We start from the raw sequence: 17,767 nt of genomic DNA, 5'->3' as shown, positions 1-17,767 counted from the left end.
ATGAGAATATTCAAATGGAGATTAGACAATAGAACTTTTGATCAAACAGTTCAAAATATGATTGCATTTTAGTTGCCTTGCTCTCTTTTTTCCTCGAAAGATAGCACTGCAACTTCAGTCCAAAGAGAAGAGGTTATACCCAACTCCCATCAACCTAGAAACATAAAACTCAACATAGATAGGTCCACGAGCATATATCTTTCATAGAATCGATCTTGTTACAGAAATCAAGAAGTATATAACAATGACCAGGAAACCTGGAGTGGAAATCAATATTCACATTTATACAGGGGTTAAAAAGGAAAGAAAATATACAACTGTGGTATTGAGATTTGTAAAATTGTGCTTGCACATGATTTACAACTAAATTACAAACAGCCTCAATCACTTTGTTATTATATGGCATTAAGACTCATTATCATAAAACTGATGCAGAGTCGAGTGGTTCAACTTTTGTTCAACCAAGCCTGAACCAGTTACAAGCCCCAGTTGTGAATCATGATTCACAAAAGTGGGTGGGTATCTGTCAATCCTCCTATAACTCCACCAATTCCAACTGAACATGGTTGCCCATTATCTTGTAGTTCCAAAACCAGCTTCCAGACTCCATCAACTTATTCTCAATAGGTTTAAGTTCAACAGCTAACCCTGAACAACAGGAACGCAATTAGTATATAAAACTCGGTATTTTCAACCCAAAAAATGGACACTAAATTTAAGCCAGTCGGTCTCAAACTTTACCAACACAGTAGCAGTACTTACATATATACAGGTATGTACACAAAAATGTGTGAACAGAAGAATTCTATAAGAAAAATGATATTTTTTATCATTAACATTTAAACATTGAATGAACCCAAGAACAGACCATAATTGGAAGTCAGAAGGTTTTCTGGGAAGTGGACTAAATATATATCACTAAGATCATTTTCCAACTGAAGCATACGGCCCCAGGAGACTTGCATTTATTCAAGGTGCCTTTCTCAATCCCTCTCAAGACTTAACTCTATTTACCCCACATGTGCCTGCATCAATTACTGATTTCAGGCCTTATAGAACCTAGGTACACATACACTGCCAGAATGACCTTTATTTACCCCATATTTTTGTGCTTGAGAATGTACATATACTAGTATCTGTATATACAATGTAATTACTACTACTATGTTAGAAAAGTTTTGGTTCATGTACGGTAATAAATGCAGGTACATACATACTCTTGTCAGCTTTCACCAGTGCAACACCTTTTCTAATAGTCTAACAAATACCTCATTAAGATGCTTATGCGAAAAGACGCAAAGAATAACTCTATTGACAATAATGTCCAAATTACTTTTAAGTGTCTAGAAGCGCAATACCTAAAACCTGTATTAAAAGGCTGGTTTGGTTTGGTTTGGTTTATCCAAACCGGTTTTTGATTATTTAAAAAGTGATAAGTAGAAAATTGGTTAAACATGGTTAATTATTAAAGTGATTTTTGTACAATAGCAGGACAAATTTTAATGCCACCATTAATAAATATGAAATGCCTCCGTAAGATGTATCTAACAAAATAATGCAAAAGTAAAACAAGCATATATTAAATATTCTAGAAACCTGAATCTCCAGTTGTTATCTTCATTTTGTAACCATCTGGAACTTCAAAAACATGATTACCCTGCATTCAGAAAAAACAAGATAAAGGAACAATTCAGCATCTGATAAATAAAACAAAAAAGCACAGTAACAGAATTTTCAATAGGGAAGGATTCATGAACAAGGAGGAGTCATGTAAGCCATAATAGTTCAAGTTCCTTTTAACAGAAACACCAAATCATGGTAGCATGACTAAAGTTAATTATCAGCATAAGTGATATATATTATCTTGCCCTTTAGCTTCTTTATTTACTTTCAACAAACCCTCCCTCTTCCAAGGGCAATCTGGGACAGAAAACTATAACATACAACTTAACAGAGTCGTATTTGCATAAGTTGGTGATAACGTAACTCCCGAAGTACAACAAGAATTCACAACTACATTTTTGCATGTTCAAATGCTAATCATATAATCTAAAGTCAAGCAAACCTGCAATATAACATCCACTGCTTCAAATTCAGCATTTCCGTGAAGTATAACCTTTACTGCCTCAAACCGCTGCACATCGTGCTTCCAGTATAAATTTTCTCTTGCATTCCAATCAATTCCATCATTCAATATCTTGACATTCTCCAGCTTACATCTCCCACACCTACATAGAGGATTTTATCATTAAATGTACATCTTCCAAACTAGTCAATTCAATAATCAAACAAATAGGTGGACTTCTACCTTTTTCCATAGTGAACAACAGTTTCACCATTTTCATCAATCCTTGGAGAACCTAGAACATTCTCAGCTAAAATGATCAAACTCCCATCAAGCTGAAAAACAAAGCCAAGTAAATTGGTCATAACGAGCAGAAAAGTATGGCCTGCCGCAGGAACCAAGAATCCTAACCTGCACATCTCTCCACAAGAACTCAGCAACCTCTATTAGCAACTCTGAACCCCTAGAGATAGAACCTCGATAGAACTAAGAGAGACAAAGCAAAAGAAAAGGTTACAACTTTCAGGATAGTAAAGCATGCCAGACTGGAATAATGTAAATTGATTAATTATACTACTAGCATTTTGACGAAGGTAGACGAGTGCCAGGGAAAAACACAGTAGTATGTCCAATGATAAATAAGGTCTACATATCCTTTTTCATGGCCAATTTTCAAATCATAGTCATAGCTCTATGATCTGGAGGTTCCAGGGAAAAATTCAAGATCTGAGGGAGGACCGAAGTATATTAAAAAAATGCAAGTCAATGAAACACTTTAACAGAAAGGCAATTGCTGGATTACCTTCTGTCTGATTACTTCCCAAAGGGGGCCTAGAGCAGGATGGAGAAGAATTAGAAATGGAGGCCCAGAGTCAACATACTTCTCATTACCTTCAATCTGTAGATATATAAAAAGAGTATAAAGAAGTGTACTAATTTCAGAAGAAACAGGTGCTCTGAGGAATCAGGCGGGAATAGATTGTTCACTAATAGTCACACACTAACCAAGTTCAAGTAACTAGATAATAGTACTCCAACAGATAGGGACACAAATGCCGAAAGTTTAGCCCAATAACATACCTTTGGAAGTTTGATCTCACAGTGAGAAAGAATATCATAGGCATTACGCATAATATCCAACAGCGATCCATCTGGAGTCTGCAAAGAGCAATTTCAATTCCAATGAGTTAAAGTAGTACTTCTGATCTCATCTAATTTCTGAAAAAGTAAACACAGCCATTAAATTACAGATTCACCAAAACTGTGATGTTAGACTTTGGGATTTGACTCTCATTACCAGAAATGTATTTCCATTATTTTCTTTTCCCTCGGCTGCAAATAACCTCATAAAATTGAGAGTTAATTATTTTCGGCCTCATTAACTTTGATTTGAACATTTTTTCTTTGGAGTGTCCATAACTATTTGTTACTTCACTAGAAGAAAAACTATTTTATACACATTGAGTGAATCAAATATTTTAAGTTGACGTTTTGGCATAGATATTTTTACAAATCAAACTCTTAAAAAGTCTTTGTAATCAACTACAGATATTCAGCTTTTTCAACTTAAACCAAATATTGTTCAAACGGGCATAAACAATCTTAATCATTTGAAACCCAAAATGAACAACAAAAAGTGCAATTGATAATAACAACTAAACAATTAACAAGTTAGTAGTCAAGCATTTAACAGAGTACAACACATGCAATCTTTGCCTGAAAATATTCAGCACAATAGTGTTGTCTTGAAAGAGATTGCAGATATAGCATATTCGTGTGCGGTTAATTTTGTCAGCTTATTTATATATGTTACTTGGACCAAATAATTTTGTCAGCTTATTTATATATGTTACTTAGACTGTGTGATCATTACATCTACAAGCTTACCGTGTATATCACATTTCAATTGTGGTAAAAAAAGACTTAAACTATTAGAAAAGGGACACTGTTGTTTATTGTTTTAGGTCAAGAATTTGCTTATCAGGGAAAACATGCTGCACGTTCCGGATTACTTAAAGAAGCTACTATATTATGTATAACCTGGTGAAGCGACGTGTCACCCTGTCTACGTTTCTTCTTGGCAGATGATGTCACCTTCTTTCTTTCATTGTATACAATAAAAGTATCCAGTTCATCTGCAATATAAGCAACATTAGCTCATTCAAAACTGCATCAATCCAGGTTATGATAAATGCTAAAATAAACTTCACTCAAGATAGCCGTGTTAGACCTTCGACACCATCATAACATTGAGATGAGCATGTATTGAAAAAGTTGTCAGCAAGGTTTTGCATTGTGCATTCAAGACGGCCACCTCGGACACTGGAATAGAAAGTAAAATGCTTGCTTAGTAAAGAATTGCCATATCTGAATTATTGTTAATGAACTGAGAACTCGGTCAAATATGAAGCTACTGCAGGAAACAATTGATGATACAATGGGAAAACTTCCAAACGCAAGGATAAGAACTTCACACAGTCAAAAGTTAATAAAGGTAACTACATCCAAGAAAGAAAGCTAAGTAGATACTTCTTTCGGAACCATGGATCCATGGATAGAACCACTATAACTGATAGTCGGCCATAGATTAGGCAATGTATCTTGAAGAACCATTTCAGCCATTTCCTTGAGTGCTTTAAACAGTGCAGTCATTTGAAATTTTCTTTTTAGTTCAAAATACCAGTTTTCTAAGTGTTTTTGAAGTAGATGTCTAAACTTTTAAATAACTTCTAGTCATCCTCAAAATTCTTGATTGTTTTTTGAGCTATGCTTCAATTTTCATTTTTTGGGAAGAGTGACAGCGATGGCAGTTTGTCTTGATCCTAAAACTTCAAACAGAAAGATAATGATTTGACACGGCACTATAACAATTTAAAGTTAACTAGAGGAGCTATACATATTCATGAGAGCAAATTGACGTTGCAGAAGAGAATTACTATTGTTAAATTACAAGAGAACTACATAGAGACTTTACAACTCCCTATTCTTTCAAAAGGAAGTGGTGGCACAAACCAACTGTAAACTACCAGAGACAAACCTTGTCTTTACAGCAGATGTATACCCAAGGCACATGTGATATCCCATCAAGAATAAACTATAGGAAGTGTTATATATGACACAATCATCTTTTTTGAAGTCCAGCAGTTCAGAACATGGTGCTAGACCAGTAAATCACAAGGAGCAGCATACGGCCAAGTTATTAGTCAAACAAAATTAAATATACCAACTTTTCCTCAGATATTTCGCAAGAAACTATTTTTTTTAATATAGTGTAACATGCATCTGACACTAGCTTTATTGCGAGGATAACTAGAATCCTCACGTCTTCCAATTTTCATTAAAATATTGATCGCTTTAAGCGCCGCATTTTTACATAGGAATTGTACAAAATTCTGACCAAGGTATTGCAAGATTAATGGGGAAAAAATAGATATTGTGCCTAGGTGTAAAAGAAAAGAAATAACTCCTTTGTTTCAATTTGTTTTGATTTGGCACGGAGTTTAAGAAAGTAAAGAATGTGGATGAGCTGGAATTATTTCATGCAGGAAGCATTTTTAATCTATGGTCAATAAATTCTAAGTGAAAAACAGAATGCAGGTGAGCTGGAAGTTATAACAAACCAAGATACTTTCATCTCTGGTGTTCAATGCATTTTTTGTATTCATGGAATCTATCAGCAATAAATTTGACAATCAGCACATGTCCCAATCAATAAAGACAAAGAGGCCTTAAGAGTAGCTTACACACCCAGAAGATGTATATCTTACCTATGCTTGCTTCCAAATTGGTCCACAAATGTGATTTCCTTTTTCACATTAAGCACCATTCCAGGCAAACTAGTCTCATCATTACTTGAAGCAACAAGCTCAGCAGAGGGCAAATCAACATATAGAATGTTTGTATTGGCAGGAAATTCGTCCTGTAAACTTAACAAAGGACGAAGATACGGGATAAGAATTTTCTACAGTGTTAAGAGTAATTATAATAAGATCATCATGACCATATATAGTTGGAGAGAAGGATGAAAAAGTAATGATAAAACTGTGCTTATAGTTACAAACAAAGAGGCCAGCTTTACACCTTATACAGTACTGCCCCAATTCCATTTTATGTGGCACTATTTCCTTATTAGTGCGTTCAAATAAGAGGACATCTTTTTAGTATTGGAAACATTTCAACTTTACACTTCGCATTTTACCCTTAATAGCATATTTAAAACTACAAGCAAGTCTTTTTTAAACTCTTTGTCCAATCAAACACTGCCACATAAATTGAAATGGAGGGAATATCATGTACACATCAACTAAAAAGTGAGGCAACAACACTGGGAATGGAAGGTTGGAAAGGTTAATCCAAAAGGATAATACATTTCATCTAGACAGACGAAACGAAAGGTTTTCTGAGTCTTCACTCTTATGCACCACAGGAGCCTTAGAATCAATCCAATGGACATCAAGAGAATGAACTACCATAGTGACAAGTCCTCCACACATGCAATAGGCGTCTTAATGCAGTAATAAATCTTCAAGTTTAATATCATCAACATAAAATTAGTTTCTACACTTCCAGAAAAGCAACTGAGAGCATAAGTTAATTTTTAGGCACACCATCATTTGAATTTTTGCATCAGAATTGGATTCTGTTTGACTATACTTGATTGCCAAAAGGTCTTATACTTATCGTGTACATGCATTACCAACCTCAGATCATGGACCATAATGTCAGGTTCAGGGAAATTTATAGCATCAACAATTAAAAGCTATTTAGAGAAGTTGATTCCAGAAGCTACAAATGACAGCATCAATTTGTGGTAGGAAATTCCTAGTGTCAGCTGGTACTCTCAAAAGACTACATACAAGGTCATCAGAATGCTAAAGCTATTGTCACAAGCAGAAACTTGTTTTAATAAATTTTCTGATGTCATCATTTTAAAACACGTGAATGGACGATAAGCTGACCAAAGGATCCAATTAAAGGAATCATTCGAATTTGAATAAGAAATGACATAGAGTACCTGTAAGAAGAAAGGGGATTATCTGTCATCCCAAACTTGTCAAACTCAGTATATTCTATGCAGGATATACCACAAGTCCATTTCCCCTCAAGATTCTTCTTCTCAATTAGAACATTTATGCCTTCAGTAGCACCAGCATTTCGCTTACACGAAGCAAATCCCAGTTTCTGAAAATTTTGCATGACCACAAATACAATAAGTAAATAACAGTAAGATTCCAGTCTAGACCAAGAAAGAAATAAGGCATAAGGTCAACATGGCTAGGCCAAAATATACTCTTGTCCTGGCTCCTCCAAGCAGAGCAAGTTACTTAATAAACATATCTTGTGTTCCATAAACTGTTCCTGCTAAATATTGATTTTTCCCAGGGCGGCACTAATATCATGAACTAAATTAATTCATATTTGCCTAATCAGCAAGTCCTATTTGATCTTCTCCCGACTGTCGAAATTGGGTGATCCAGGAATATCAAAAAATAGATTGCAGTCAAATCCAATACTTTAATTATCTACTTACTGTCCAGACTGCATGATTTTTAAAATAACTGACATGGTATAATTCCATACCTTTCCTTGACGCAAACCAATTCCAGCTAAAGCCAAAAGAGTCACATCTGTCGCTGCCACAACATTACTGCATAGTCAAGAATGTCAACCATATTCAAGACATAGATTATACCACAATATCTCTTTTTATTCTAATTAGTAATTATTTTAGAACACAGTTAAAAATTTGAAGTTAACCTGACTTGTCGCACGGTTGCACCTCGTCTTCCATGATCGTGAAACCACTGGAAAACACCTTCACTATAAGCAAGTTTCCAGATCACCCCATGACCACCTGGCTTGCATACAGGTTTGAATGCTCTGCCAGCCAACCACTGCCCATCTTCTGCACTAACAGCTGGAACAAGAGGCTAGCAATTGACAAGTTAAATCACTAAATGAACAGATTATGTAATAATATATATATAAGAACGCACATCAAATCATGGAGTCATAGGAACGGACATCATTCAAATTTTTACCTGCTCGAAAAGTTTGAACTTTGATCTTCCCCTTCCGAACCAGCAGAGTTCCTCACAGAGTGTGGTGACATGCTCATGATTGCTTTTTGCTGCACTTGTCATGATTGCAACTGGAGTGATGCATTGCTTTCCGTATAACTTGAAATACAGGTACTCCCTAGCCTTACAGTAGTTAAAGGATATCATCATCTTTGTTGTGATTTGGTTTTAGAACACCATGAATGCAGAAACAAATCACTTGATAAGGGTACTTCTATTACCTGAAGATCTCTTATAAGACCTTCTAATAGAGTACGCCCACAGTATGGAAGCATTGCAGCTGGAAGACATTCACCAGAGTTAGAGTCAACCAAACCCAGCCTATCTGCCGAGCCACCAAGAGGATAAATTTCACCCATGTTTGGCAAACCCTTCAAAAGAGTTAAACAGTGAGTAGATAAATACCAGATTACATGCATTGACATCTATAAAACATAGCATTGACTAACTTCGATTCCCCACATAGCTGCTTGAGATGCATATTCTAAATCCTGAGAAAGATCAAGCACATTTGGAGGATGAATTTCTGTTATGTCACGCTTGAGAGAACTATTTGAGTTATGGGACAAACACGGTCGTTCAAAAGTTGACTGAGCAAGAAGCTCAAGGACCATGATTTGATACCTGCAGCAAGAACATTGTATTTCATTATCATGAGTGGCTTGAAAAGCTCTGGATATATCAATAAATATATCAACGATGGAGAAGGTTTGATAACAAATTATTTTTGAAACAAAATAACAGAAAATCATTTTTTTCTGATTTTCCAAAGATTCTCGTATACAAAGCTTAAAGGAGAACTTATAAAGTTGAATACTAACAGCTTCTTCTTGACAAAAAATATCAGAGTATGAAGGCTCAGCAAATATTAGATGAAATGAAGGGGATAAAGCATAAGGAAACTAACATTTACGGGTAAAAGGAACACTCAACTCTGCATATCCAAAAAGTTGGAGGTACTTAAGTAGACATATCAGAGTATGACAGCTCAGCAAATATCAAATGAGATGAAGCGAATATAGCATAAGGAAACTAACATTTACTTTCAAAAATAAACACTAAATTCTTCGCGCTCCAGAAAGTTGGAGGTACTTAAGTAACCTTATACAATTTATGCTATCTCAAGTTTGTCCACAAAAATCAGTAGCTGAACCACCTAGAAAAGGAATTTACTTTTGAACACTTATTATCTCAAGTTTGTCCACCAAGAAACAGTAACTGAACCACCTAGAAAAGGAATTTGCTTTTAAACAGTTGGTGTTATCTCAAGTTTGTCCACAAAAATCAGTAACCGAACCACCTAGTAAAAGGAATTTACTTTTGAACACTTGGTGTTATCTCAAGTTTGTCCACAAAAATCAGTAACTGAACCACCTAGTAAAAGGAATTTACTTTTGAACACTTGGTGTTCTTCTTCCATTATATTATTGAAGCACTTCGGAAAAAACTGAATTGGACAGCAACTGTGTTTGATTATATTACATTAAATTCTGCAAAACTATTAGGCAAGTTTGGTCATAAATGTTTTCCATATGCTCATTAACAATAAGTACTATCTTTCCAGTTGCATTACAATAGATAGTAAGGTTTTAAATTCTTAAATGATGGTGGTATCCGGGTCAGCTTGCACGTCTACCCCCACCAGGAACTATTTAAGGTTTTAAATTCTTAAAACACAAGGTTTTATTTACGAGCTTCAAATTTTAACAACGAATTTTAGTTTATAACGCCCTCACTCATTAGGAAAATGCAAACTTGTTGTTTGCTTTCATTGTACTTAGTGTCACTGTTCAGGCACTCACCTATTATACTCTAGTGAAGGATCTCAAAAGTCTGGATACAAACTTGTTGAAATTATAAAGTAACAGAAGAAATTAAGTCGAATGGGAGTGAAACATAGAGAACTAACCCTATTATTCCTCCAATGCAATCATAAAACCGCTCAACCTCAGCAATAATTTTCAACATTGACCTCAATGCCTCAAACTCTTCAATTCCAAGGGCATAATCATTAACACCACGGCGACGAATACCTTCATTTACATCCCAATTGTCAATCATCTCCGCCAAAGCATAGAATGCACTCTTCAGTGAACTTGTTGTGGCATCATACTCTGTACAAACATCACCAAAAACATGCTGTTGTCCGGCAGCAACGACGCATTTAAGCAAAAACACTTCATACTTATCCAAATGCAAAGTGTCCAAAACCCTAGAAAACGTATTCTTATGCGAATAAAAAAAGGAATTTACACGACTATCAGAGTCAATCACTCTGATTCTGTCCTTCAAATTAGTACAACTATCAAGCTTCGATCTCAAATCTTTTAACCTAGCGATTTCTTTGTGGAAATCAAAGTCAGGTGCTGGTGGAACGTACTCTACAGGCGCGGTGGTAACGCGCGTGAGTCGAACTAAAGGACGGGAGTATTGTAATGGCGATGAAAACAGAGAAGATGAAGATGTAGAGGTTAGAGGCTTCGTTACATAATACTTAAGAGAAGAGTTGAAGAAGAAAAGTGAATTGGTATATTTAGAGGTGAAAGTGAAAAGAAGGTTGTTGTGCTGCTGAAGCACAGGCGTCGAGGACGCCATTAGAGAGGGATAGAGAGTAAGCAGTTCAGCGAGATTTTGAATTTGTAAGGGAAAAGTGAGAAGGGATAAGGGGAGATTCGGGAAGCATATGCCGGGGGGGAAATGAAGGATATTTAAAGCAAACGAGCCAAACGTCACAACAATCTCCAAGTAACCGTCGAAAGCCTCATCATCAACATCTTCTGCCTCATTTTCATTGGTTGCTCGTATTTTCCTTTCGTTTTTTCTTTGCTTTTCTCTTTTTGTTGCATCTGTTTTATGGGCCTTAATTTTCTTTCGATCATATCATTTTTTAACTTTAATTTGGTATTTATTTAAGAAACAAAAATAACTATTATATTTCGCAGCTATAATAGCTTGAGTTGATTTACGAAATTTCATTATAAGCCATCGAAGAAAGCTTTGAAGGTTAAGTTTTTTTAAGTTCAAATTACAGATGATATTTTCAAAATTTAAATATATTACGAAAAGTTCATATCTCAAATATGAGAGATTTTTGGTTCAAATTTGATAACTCTTCAAGAAATTAAATACAAGCATATATGTAGGGGTGAACGGAATCTAATCACGAACCACACCAAACCAACAAATCAAGTAACTTAAAAAAATAATTCCTTCAACACTTTACACACTTGAAAATATTGATAGAGAAACATCTAGGATTTGGGATAATTTTTCTATTTTTATTGTCAAAGGAGGTCAGTTTTCTAACAAAATAACTTCAAACAAATTCATACAAATAATGAAATATACAATAGGAAGTTATATAAATGTTGGAAACAAAAATCATATAATCAACAAGATTAAAGGAAGAAAAGGCAAGTCTTCTGAATTCAGAGTTTCTTAAGGAAATTATTCTCCTCAAGTACTTAAGGTTATGAAATATATTTTCCTCGGATAAAAATGACTCACGACAAACAAATAGTGATACTTCAAATTTATTGTCCAGTGAACCACTCAATGACTTGTAATCACACTTGAAGTTTTTTGGAAAAACAGAAATATTATTCTTACTATGTATTTTTTTTCTTGTAAACTTGTTTTAAAAACTTATCTAAAAACTTATATAAAAATCTGAGAAGTTAAGTAATTGTTGTTAAGTTTTGTAGTTCAAAATCTATTTTTTCAACAAAATAACTTCAACTAAATTTCATATAAATAATGAAATATGCAATATGAAGTTAAATAAATTTTGAAAACAAAAAATCATATAATCAACAAAATGAATGAAAGAAGAATCAAGTAGAATTCACAGAGTATTCTTAAGGAAATTATTCCCCTCAGGTATCTGAGGTTATGGAATATATCCTCCCAGAATAAAATGACTCACGACAAACAAATAATGATCCCATAATAAAATGAATCACGACAAACAAATAGTGGTACTTCAAATTTGTTGTTCAGCGAACCACTCAATGGCTTGTAATCACGCTTGAAGTTTTTGAAAATAATTTTTTTTTCCCTTACTATGTAGTGTTTTTCTTCTTGTAAACTTGTTTCAAAAAAACTTGTGTCAAAACTTGTATCAATATCTGAGAAAAATTCAAATATTTATAGTATATAGATAAGCACAATGATTCATGCATGATATATGAAAAGGTAGTCTAGAAATACGAAAGATTGCATGAAAATATGAAAGTTTGCGTTCATCTTTCATGAGTATTCATGAATGGATTAACTCCATTCATACTTGCAAGACTTTCACATTTTTAATTCACCAATCTTTAGTCTATATACCATTATCCACTCACACACATTATACACTAAATCCAACAATCCCCCACATGAATGGAAATGGATATAACACGAAAGATAAACATACACGGAGTAGTGTGTGATTACAAACAAAGACTAGTTACATCGGGATAAGTGGGTTTTCCTTTGAACTTTTCGTAGTGAACTTATATTGGATGAGCTCGATCAATCGGTAGATGTGATATCTTTGAACTATCAAACTTGAATGTACACCTAGACAATATAAGTCACACAATCAGCCTGCTACCATCTATGGTTCTCACGGTCTTTGTAACACCCCGGAAGTCTTATGAACTAGACTAGAGCCTCACCTATTAAATAATGGTTAAAATGATGTTTTCAGACCTAGACTAATGTAATAAATTTGATTTAGAAGTATTAGAGCTTAAACGTCAAAGAAATACCTTGACGTCCGGAAACTAGCGAAATTGAACTAGTTGACGTCCATATATTTTGTGAAGGTTTGGGAGTGTCGTATGAAGACTAAAACTTGTAACATACTTTAAATAGGTAGAATAATATTTGTATGGTCAAAACATCCAGTTACGACTCCTCAAGGACCACCCAAAGGGTTCTTGAGGAGGACTAAAACATTGGCAAGGAGGCTGTCAAAGCAGCGTGCGAACAACCAAGATGTGAGGGTCATCACGCGTCGCACAACCAACACTTGGAAGGAAAAAAGTGTCTCGTGACGCAGGGCCTTCACGAGGCTCACTGCTTCAAATTGGATTACAGAAAAAAGATTTGGAGGTGCCCCCGCGACGCGCAATCATTTTTAAGTCAAATTGACTTCATAAAAAGACCCAACTAAGTAAGGGTCCTTTAGGTAATTTTTGGGATGACTATATATTGATTTTAGGTTAGTTTTTCAAGTCATTATTACCCCCCAATTAAAACCAAAATCACTCTCACTTCTCTCTAGTTTCTCTCACTACTCCATAGATCCTCATTGGAAAAAAAAGACCAAGTTTTCTCTAGGGCTTCAAGATTAGGACGTTCCTCCATCATTCTTCAATGATTATCAAGGTATAGAAGTTATTCACTCTTGGGATCCCTTTCCGCAAGAGGTTCTTCAAAATTTGGATTTCAAAGTTTTTCAAAGACCTTGTTTTCATCCAATTTCGTGGGTCTTCTGTCTAGATGAAATTGCGTGGTCTAAATTCAATTATTGTTGATGAATTATTCATATTTATGTGTGTATTGATGTATCCCCTAAATATCTACAAAGACCCATGAATCCTCTTCTTCTCCTGACCCTAACTTGTGATCTAGGTTGGTTTGTGATTGAGGAAGATATAATTGAATGTATTCTTGTATAGTTTACTATTATATGATGATGGTGATAGAATTTTAGGTTTTGGATCATTGAATTGAGGGTAAGATATTGGATGAGATTCTTGTAGACTATTGGTATGATTTTCAAGATTATGAATACTTTACTTCGATTATGTTAGTCTATTCTTGATGATGATGTTCAATTGAAGTATGAATATGTGAATAGAATAGGAGGATGATGATATGATGAATATGATAGCATGTTATGAATATGTTGAAAGTGAGATAATGATAGGGGTATGATCATGAAAGGTTGAAAGTGATTCTTGTGTGCCTTATTATTATGACTATGATATGATGATCTCACTAATGTTGGGTTGTGATGAAAGGAAGTTCTCATTCTAAACCTAAAGATATATGATCATGATTATACAAGGGGTTAGTCCCTAAGTCCTATATCGTAAACTAATGTTAAGGATGGCTTAAAGACATTTCAAAAAGGAACTTTAGCTTAGCACCAAGCGAACTACATATGAGACGGAAGGTAGATTCACCATTGTTCTCATGAGATGGAGACTACAATGCAAATGTGCATAAGGAGGATTTCCAAGACTAATCTCCCACCTAGAATGATATGTTCATGTATTGGTTCTACCTTGGCAAGTAAAGCACCTTTTTTCAGTGTGGGATTTCATGACACCGGATTCCATGTTTAGCTCACATGGTCTATGGTCGGTTATGGAGAATGTTTCGAAAGTAAAATGAATGAATGAAAGTAATAAGATGAACACTAACTAGGGTGACTTAAGGGGTTTTTACTTAGTGTAGTTAAGGGTATGGGGCTTTACCTATGCATTGCACAAGTTGACCTTGAAGAGAGTCCTAGGAGGAGTTCTTATGCACTTATATTATAAATGAAATGCATGATGTTGGTCCTATATAATTTGCCCTTATATGATGTTGGTTTCATTTGATGAACATGATATTAGTCTAAATTGTTATGTATAATGATGAGTACACATGATATGATGTTATATGAAGTATATACATTGTTTATGGTCTATTTACTAGTTTACTTTGTTTATGTGGGGTTATGGGGCTTCACATGAGCATTGCACTTGTAGGCTTGGGTCGGAATTTTATGTAAGGGTCTTGTATGCTTTGATGATATGAACTCTAGAACATGAAATGTTGATATGGCTTTATGATGATGTTATTTATGTATGTAGATATGAACATGTCTTAATGATGTTGTGATTGTTGACTTGTGTTTGTTCTTGTGTGTGCATAAAGGGTTTCAAAGTGACTTAGCCTGTTTAAAGAAAATGTCCCTTTATGCATGTCTTCAAATGGGTTTAATTGCATATGTTTGCATACTTAGTACATATGGTTTGTAATAACCCATATTCTTTCTATTTCTACAAATATGTAGGTTCAGGCCATTGAAGAGCTTCAAGGCCATTTTCAAGGAAGACTTGGATATTTTTGAAGTTGTTGGTGAGTCCTCAAGTCCGAGGATGATGCCACTATTCTAGCTTTACTATTTGACTATATCTAAGGCCATGTTCATTTCTTATCTTTTGAGACTGTTGTAAGTCCTATATGGGATATATTGTAATAGTGTAAGGGCTATGTCCCGAACTTTGTAATTCTCTAATAGATAGTTATGTGTGAGACAATATTAGACTATGTTGTTAAATGAGAAGTCTAAGTAAACTTCACATATGGATAAATGAGAAGTCTATGTATACTTCATATGTAAAGTTTTTAAATTTTCTGCATTTTCCCTACCTATGATATGCAATAATGTATGCTAAGGGCTAATCTAAGGCCTCTTCGAGTATGAAGACGTCAGTTATATCTAGGGGGTGCTACCCTATCGTGACAAACATGGTATCCGAGAATGAGGTTGAAAAACCTTAGGAATGGTGTCTTACAACACCACGTCTACGTAGAGTCTTGTTCATAATTGTGAAACGCGCCATACTTATGAATGAGAGAATATGTGATGCTTCAGAAATTCTCATCTTTCTGGTATTCCTATGTCGTGCCTCAAGAGTCTTAACTCTATTGTCCTTTTAATCTAACTCTTTGTGGTTATAGGCTATGACTACTAAAAGGGCAGCCGCAAGAAGATTCGAAGAGGAGATTGCTAATGTGGGAGTTCCTCCCCTAGACAACCAAGACCCTCCTCAAGAGCAAGCTCCTCAAGGTGACCAAGCTTTGTTCAATTCTCCGGCTATGAAGAATGGAGAGATAAGGACAACTTTCATCAACTTGGATCAAGCCATGACTACTCAAGCTCAAGATGTAGCTACTCAAGCTATGGCGACATAAGCAGACTGAGAAGTTGGACCCGGTGTGAACCAAAATGCTAGTACCATGGCTTCTCGCTTGAGGGACTTCACTTGGATGAACCCTCCAATGTTCTTTGGGTCTAATGTGAATAAATACCCCCAATACTTTCTTGATGAGGTGTATAAGATCTTGTATACTATGGGAGTGAGTTCGAATGATAAGGTCGACCTATTCGCATATCAACTCACGGATGTGGCTCAAACTTGGTATACTCAATGGAAGGACAATAGGGCTTTAAGAGCGGGTCCCATAAGTTGGGAAGTCATTAGGAGGTCGTCTTGATAGGTTCTTCCTAGGGGAGAAAAGAGAGGCAAAAGTGGAAGAGTTCATCAACCTTCGTCAATGAGGTATAAGTGTGCTCGAATACTCTTTGAAATTCACTAAGTTGTCTAAGTATGCCTCTTATTTGGTGTCCAATCCTATAGATGAAATGAACCATTTTGTGGTGGGTGTGTCCGATGATCTTGTGTAAGAGTATCGTTTGGCCATGCTTCATGACAACATAGACATTTCTCGTTTGATGGTGCATGCTCAACAAGTTAAGGAGAGTAGGCTTAAGAGGAAGATTAGGGATGCTAGGAAGACAAGATCTTATGAAAGAGGTACTTCTAAGGGAAGGTTGGAAATTTAAGACAAACCTAAGTTCAAGAAGAGGTTCTCCAACCAAGTTCCTTCTAATTTCCCCAATACTCATAATTATAGGGTGTCTAACCATAGATACCAAAGGGGAAAAGGTGGTAGTTCACCAAGTGAGAAACCTACTTGTACCAAATGTGGTAAGAAACATGTGGGTGAATGTCTAGTTGGGACGGATAATTATTTTGGTTGTGGAAAGAGTGGCCATAAGGTGAGGGATTGTCCCATGGACAAGGCTCAAGGAAAGAAGAATAATCAATCACAAGCAAGTGGTCCTAGTTCTGATGCTCCTAAGAAGAACTGCTTATATTCTCTCTGCTCTAGGGGTGATCAAGAGGATTCTCCCAATGTTGTCACCGGTATTTTGCAAATATTTTCCATTATTGTCTATGCATTACTAGATCCTGGTGCCACTTTATCTTTTGTAACTCCTTTAGTGGCCATGAAGTTTGATGTGTTACCCGATATTTTAATTGAACCTTTTTCGGTTATTACCCCGGTGGGTGACTCAGTTGTTGCTAAAAGAGTCTTTAGGAGTTTTCCCCTTTTATTATCTAATAGAGTTACATTGGTCATATTGGGGATAGATTGGTTACATGCTTGTTTTGCTTCTATTGATTGTTAAGCAAGGGTAGTTAAATTGCAATATCCTAATAAACCCATTTTAGAAGGGAAGTGGGGAAACTCAATCCCTAGAGGTCGAATCATTTCGTGTCTAAAAGCTTGTAAGATGATTTCTAAGGGATGTCTATACCATATTGTGAGGGTCAAGGACCTTGGGTCTGAAGCTCCTCCTTTAGAGTCGGTACCCATAGTGAAGGACTTTTCGGAAGTCTCCCCAATGATTTACCTAGAATTCTTCCCGAACAGAAAATATATTTCGGCATAGATTTGTTGCCGGACGAAACCCATTTCAGTTCATCCTTATAGGATGTCTCCGGCCGAGTTGAAAGAGTTAAAGGCTCAACCCAAGGATTTGCTTGAAAAGGGTTTTATACAACCA

At 35.5% G+C, this 17,767-nt stretch overlaps 2 protein-coding genes across 2 annotated transcripts; one reads left to right on the top strand and one right to left on the bottom strand.

Annotated features, from left to right (window-relative positions):
• Positions 1 to 199: 199 nt before the first annotated feature.
• Positions 200 to 10,893, bottom strand: LOC107023171 (UTP--glucose-1-phosphate uridylyltransferase 3, chloroplastic). Its single transcript, XM_015223763.2, has 17 exons — positions 10,055 to 10,893; positions 8,595 to 8,769; positions 8,367 to 8,516; positions 8,107 to 8,268; positions 7,823 to 7,995; positions 7,646 to 7,712; positions 7,080 to 7,246; positions 5,833 to 5,991; positions 4,296 to 4,387; positions 4,106 to 4,200; positions 3,146 to 3,223; positions 2,868 to 2,963; positions 2,477 to 2,551; positions 2,309 to 2,400; positions 2,066 to 2,228; positions 1,597 to 1,657; positions 200 to 648 (listed from the first exon to the last, which is right to left on the bottom strand). The coding sequence occupies exons 1-17, from the start codon at positions 10,738 to 10,740 to the stop codon at positions 536 to 538; spliced, it is 2,604 nt and encodes an 867-aa protein (XP_015079249.1). The 5' UTR covers positions 10,741 to 10,893; the 3' UTR covers positions 200 to 535.
• A 5,755-nt stretch (positions 10,894 to 16,648) lies between these two features.
• LOC107022337 lies at positions 16,649 to 17,389 on the top strand. The gene is made up of 2 exons (XM_015222975.1): positions 16,649 to 16,746; positions 16,831 to 17,389. Exons 1-2 carry the CDS (start codon positions 16,649 to 16,651, stop codon positions 17,387 to 17,389), a joined length of 657 nt encoding a protein of 218 aa, XP_015078461.1.
• Positions 17,390 to 17,767: the final 378 nt, after the last annotated feature.

The sequence above is a fragment of the Solanum pennellii genome, chromosome 6, assembly GCF_001406875.1.
Source record: "Solanum pennellii chromosome 6, SPENNV200".
Lineage (NCBI taxonomy): Eukaryota > Viridiplantae > Streptophyta > Magnoliopsida > Solanales > Solanaceae > Solanum > Solanum pennellii.
Note: the sequence above shows the minus strand (reverse complement) of the source record. Positions and strands in the feature narration are given on the sequence as shown.

Excerpts from the sequence above, each read along its gene's own strand:
- LOC107022337 (XM_015222975.1), top strand. The coding sequence starts at position 16,649 with ATGGTGCATGCTCAACAAGTTAAGGAGAGTAGGCTTAAGAGGAAGATT. Across the intron at positions 16,747-16,830 it reads AGAGGTACTTCTAAGGGAAG|GGTGTCTAACCATAGATACC; the intron begins GTTGGAAATTTA and ends TCATAATTATAG.
- LOC107023171 (XM_015223763.2), bottom strand. The coding sequence starts at position 10,740 with ATGGCGTCCTCGACGCCTGTGCTTCAGCAGCACAACAACCTTCTTTTC. Across the intron at positions 7,713-7,822 it reads GCAACCGTGCGACAAGTCAG|TAATGTTGTGGCAGCGACAG; the intron begins GTTAACTTCAAA and ends TTGACTATGCAG. Across the intron at positions 1,658-2,065 it reads CAGTGGATGTTATATTGCAG|GGTAATCATGTTTTTGAAGT; the intron begins GTTTGCTTGACT and ends TTCTGAATGCAG.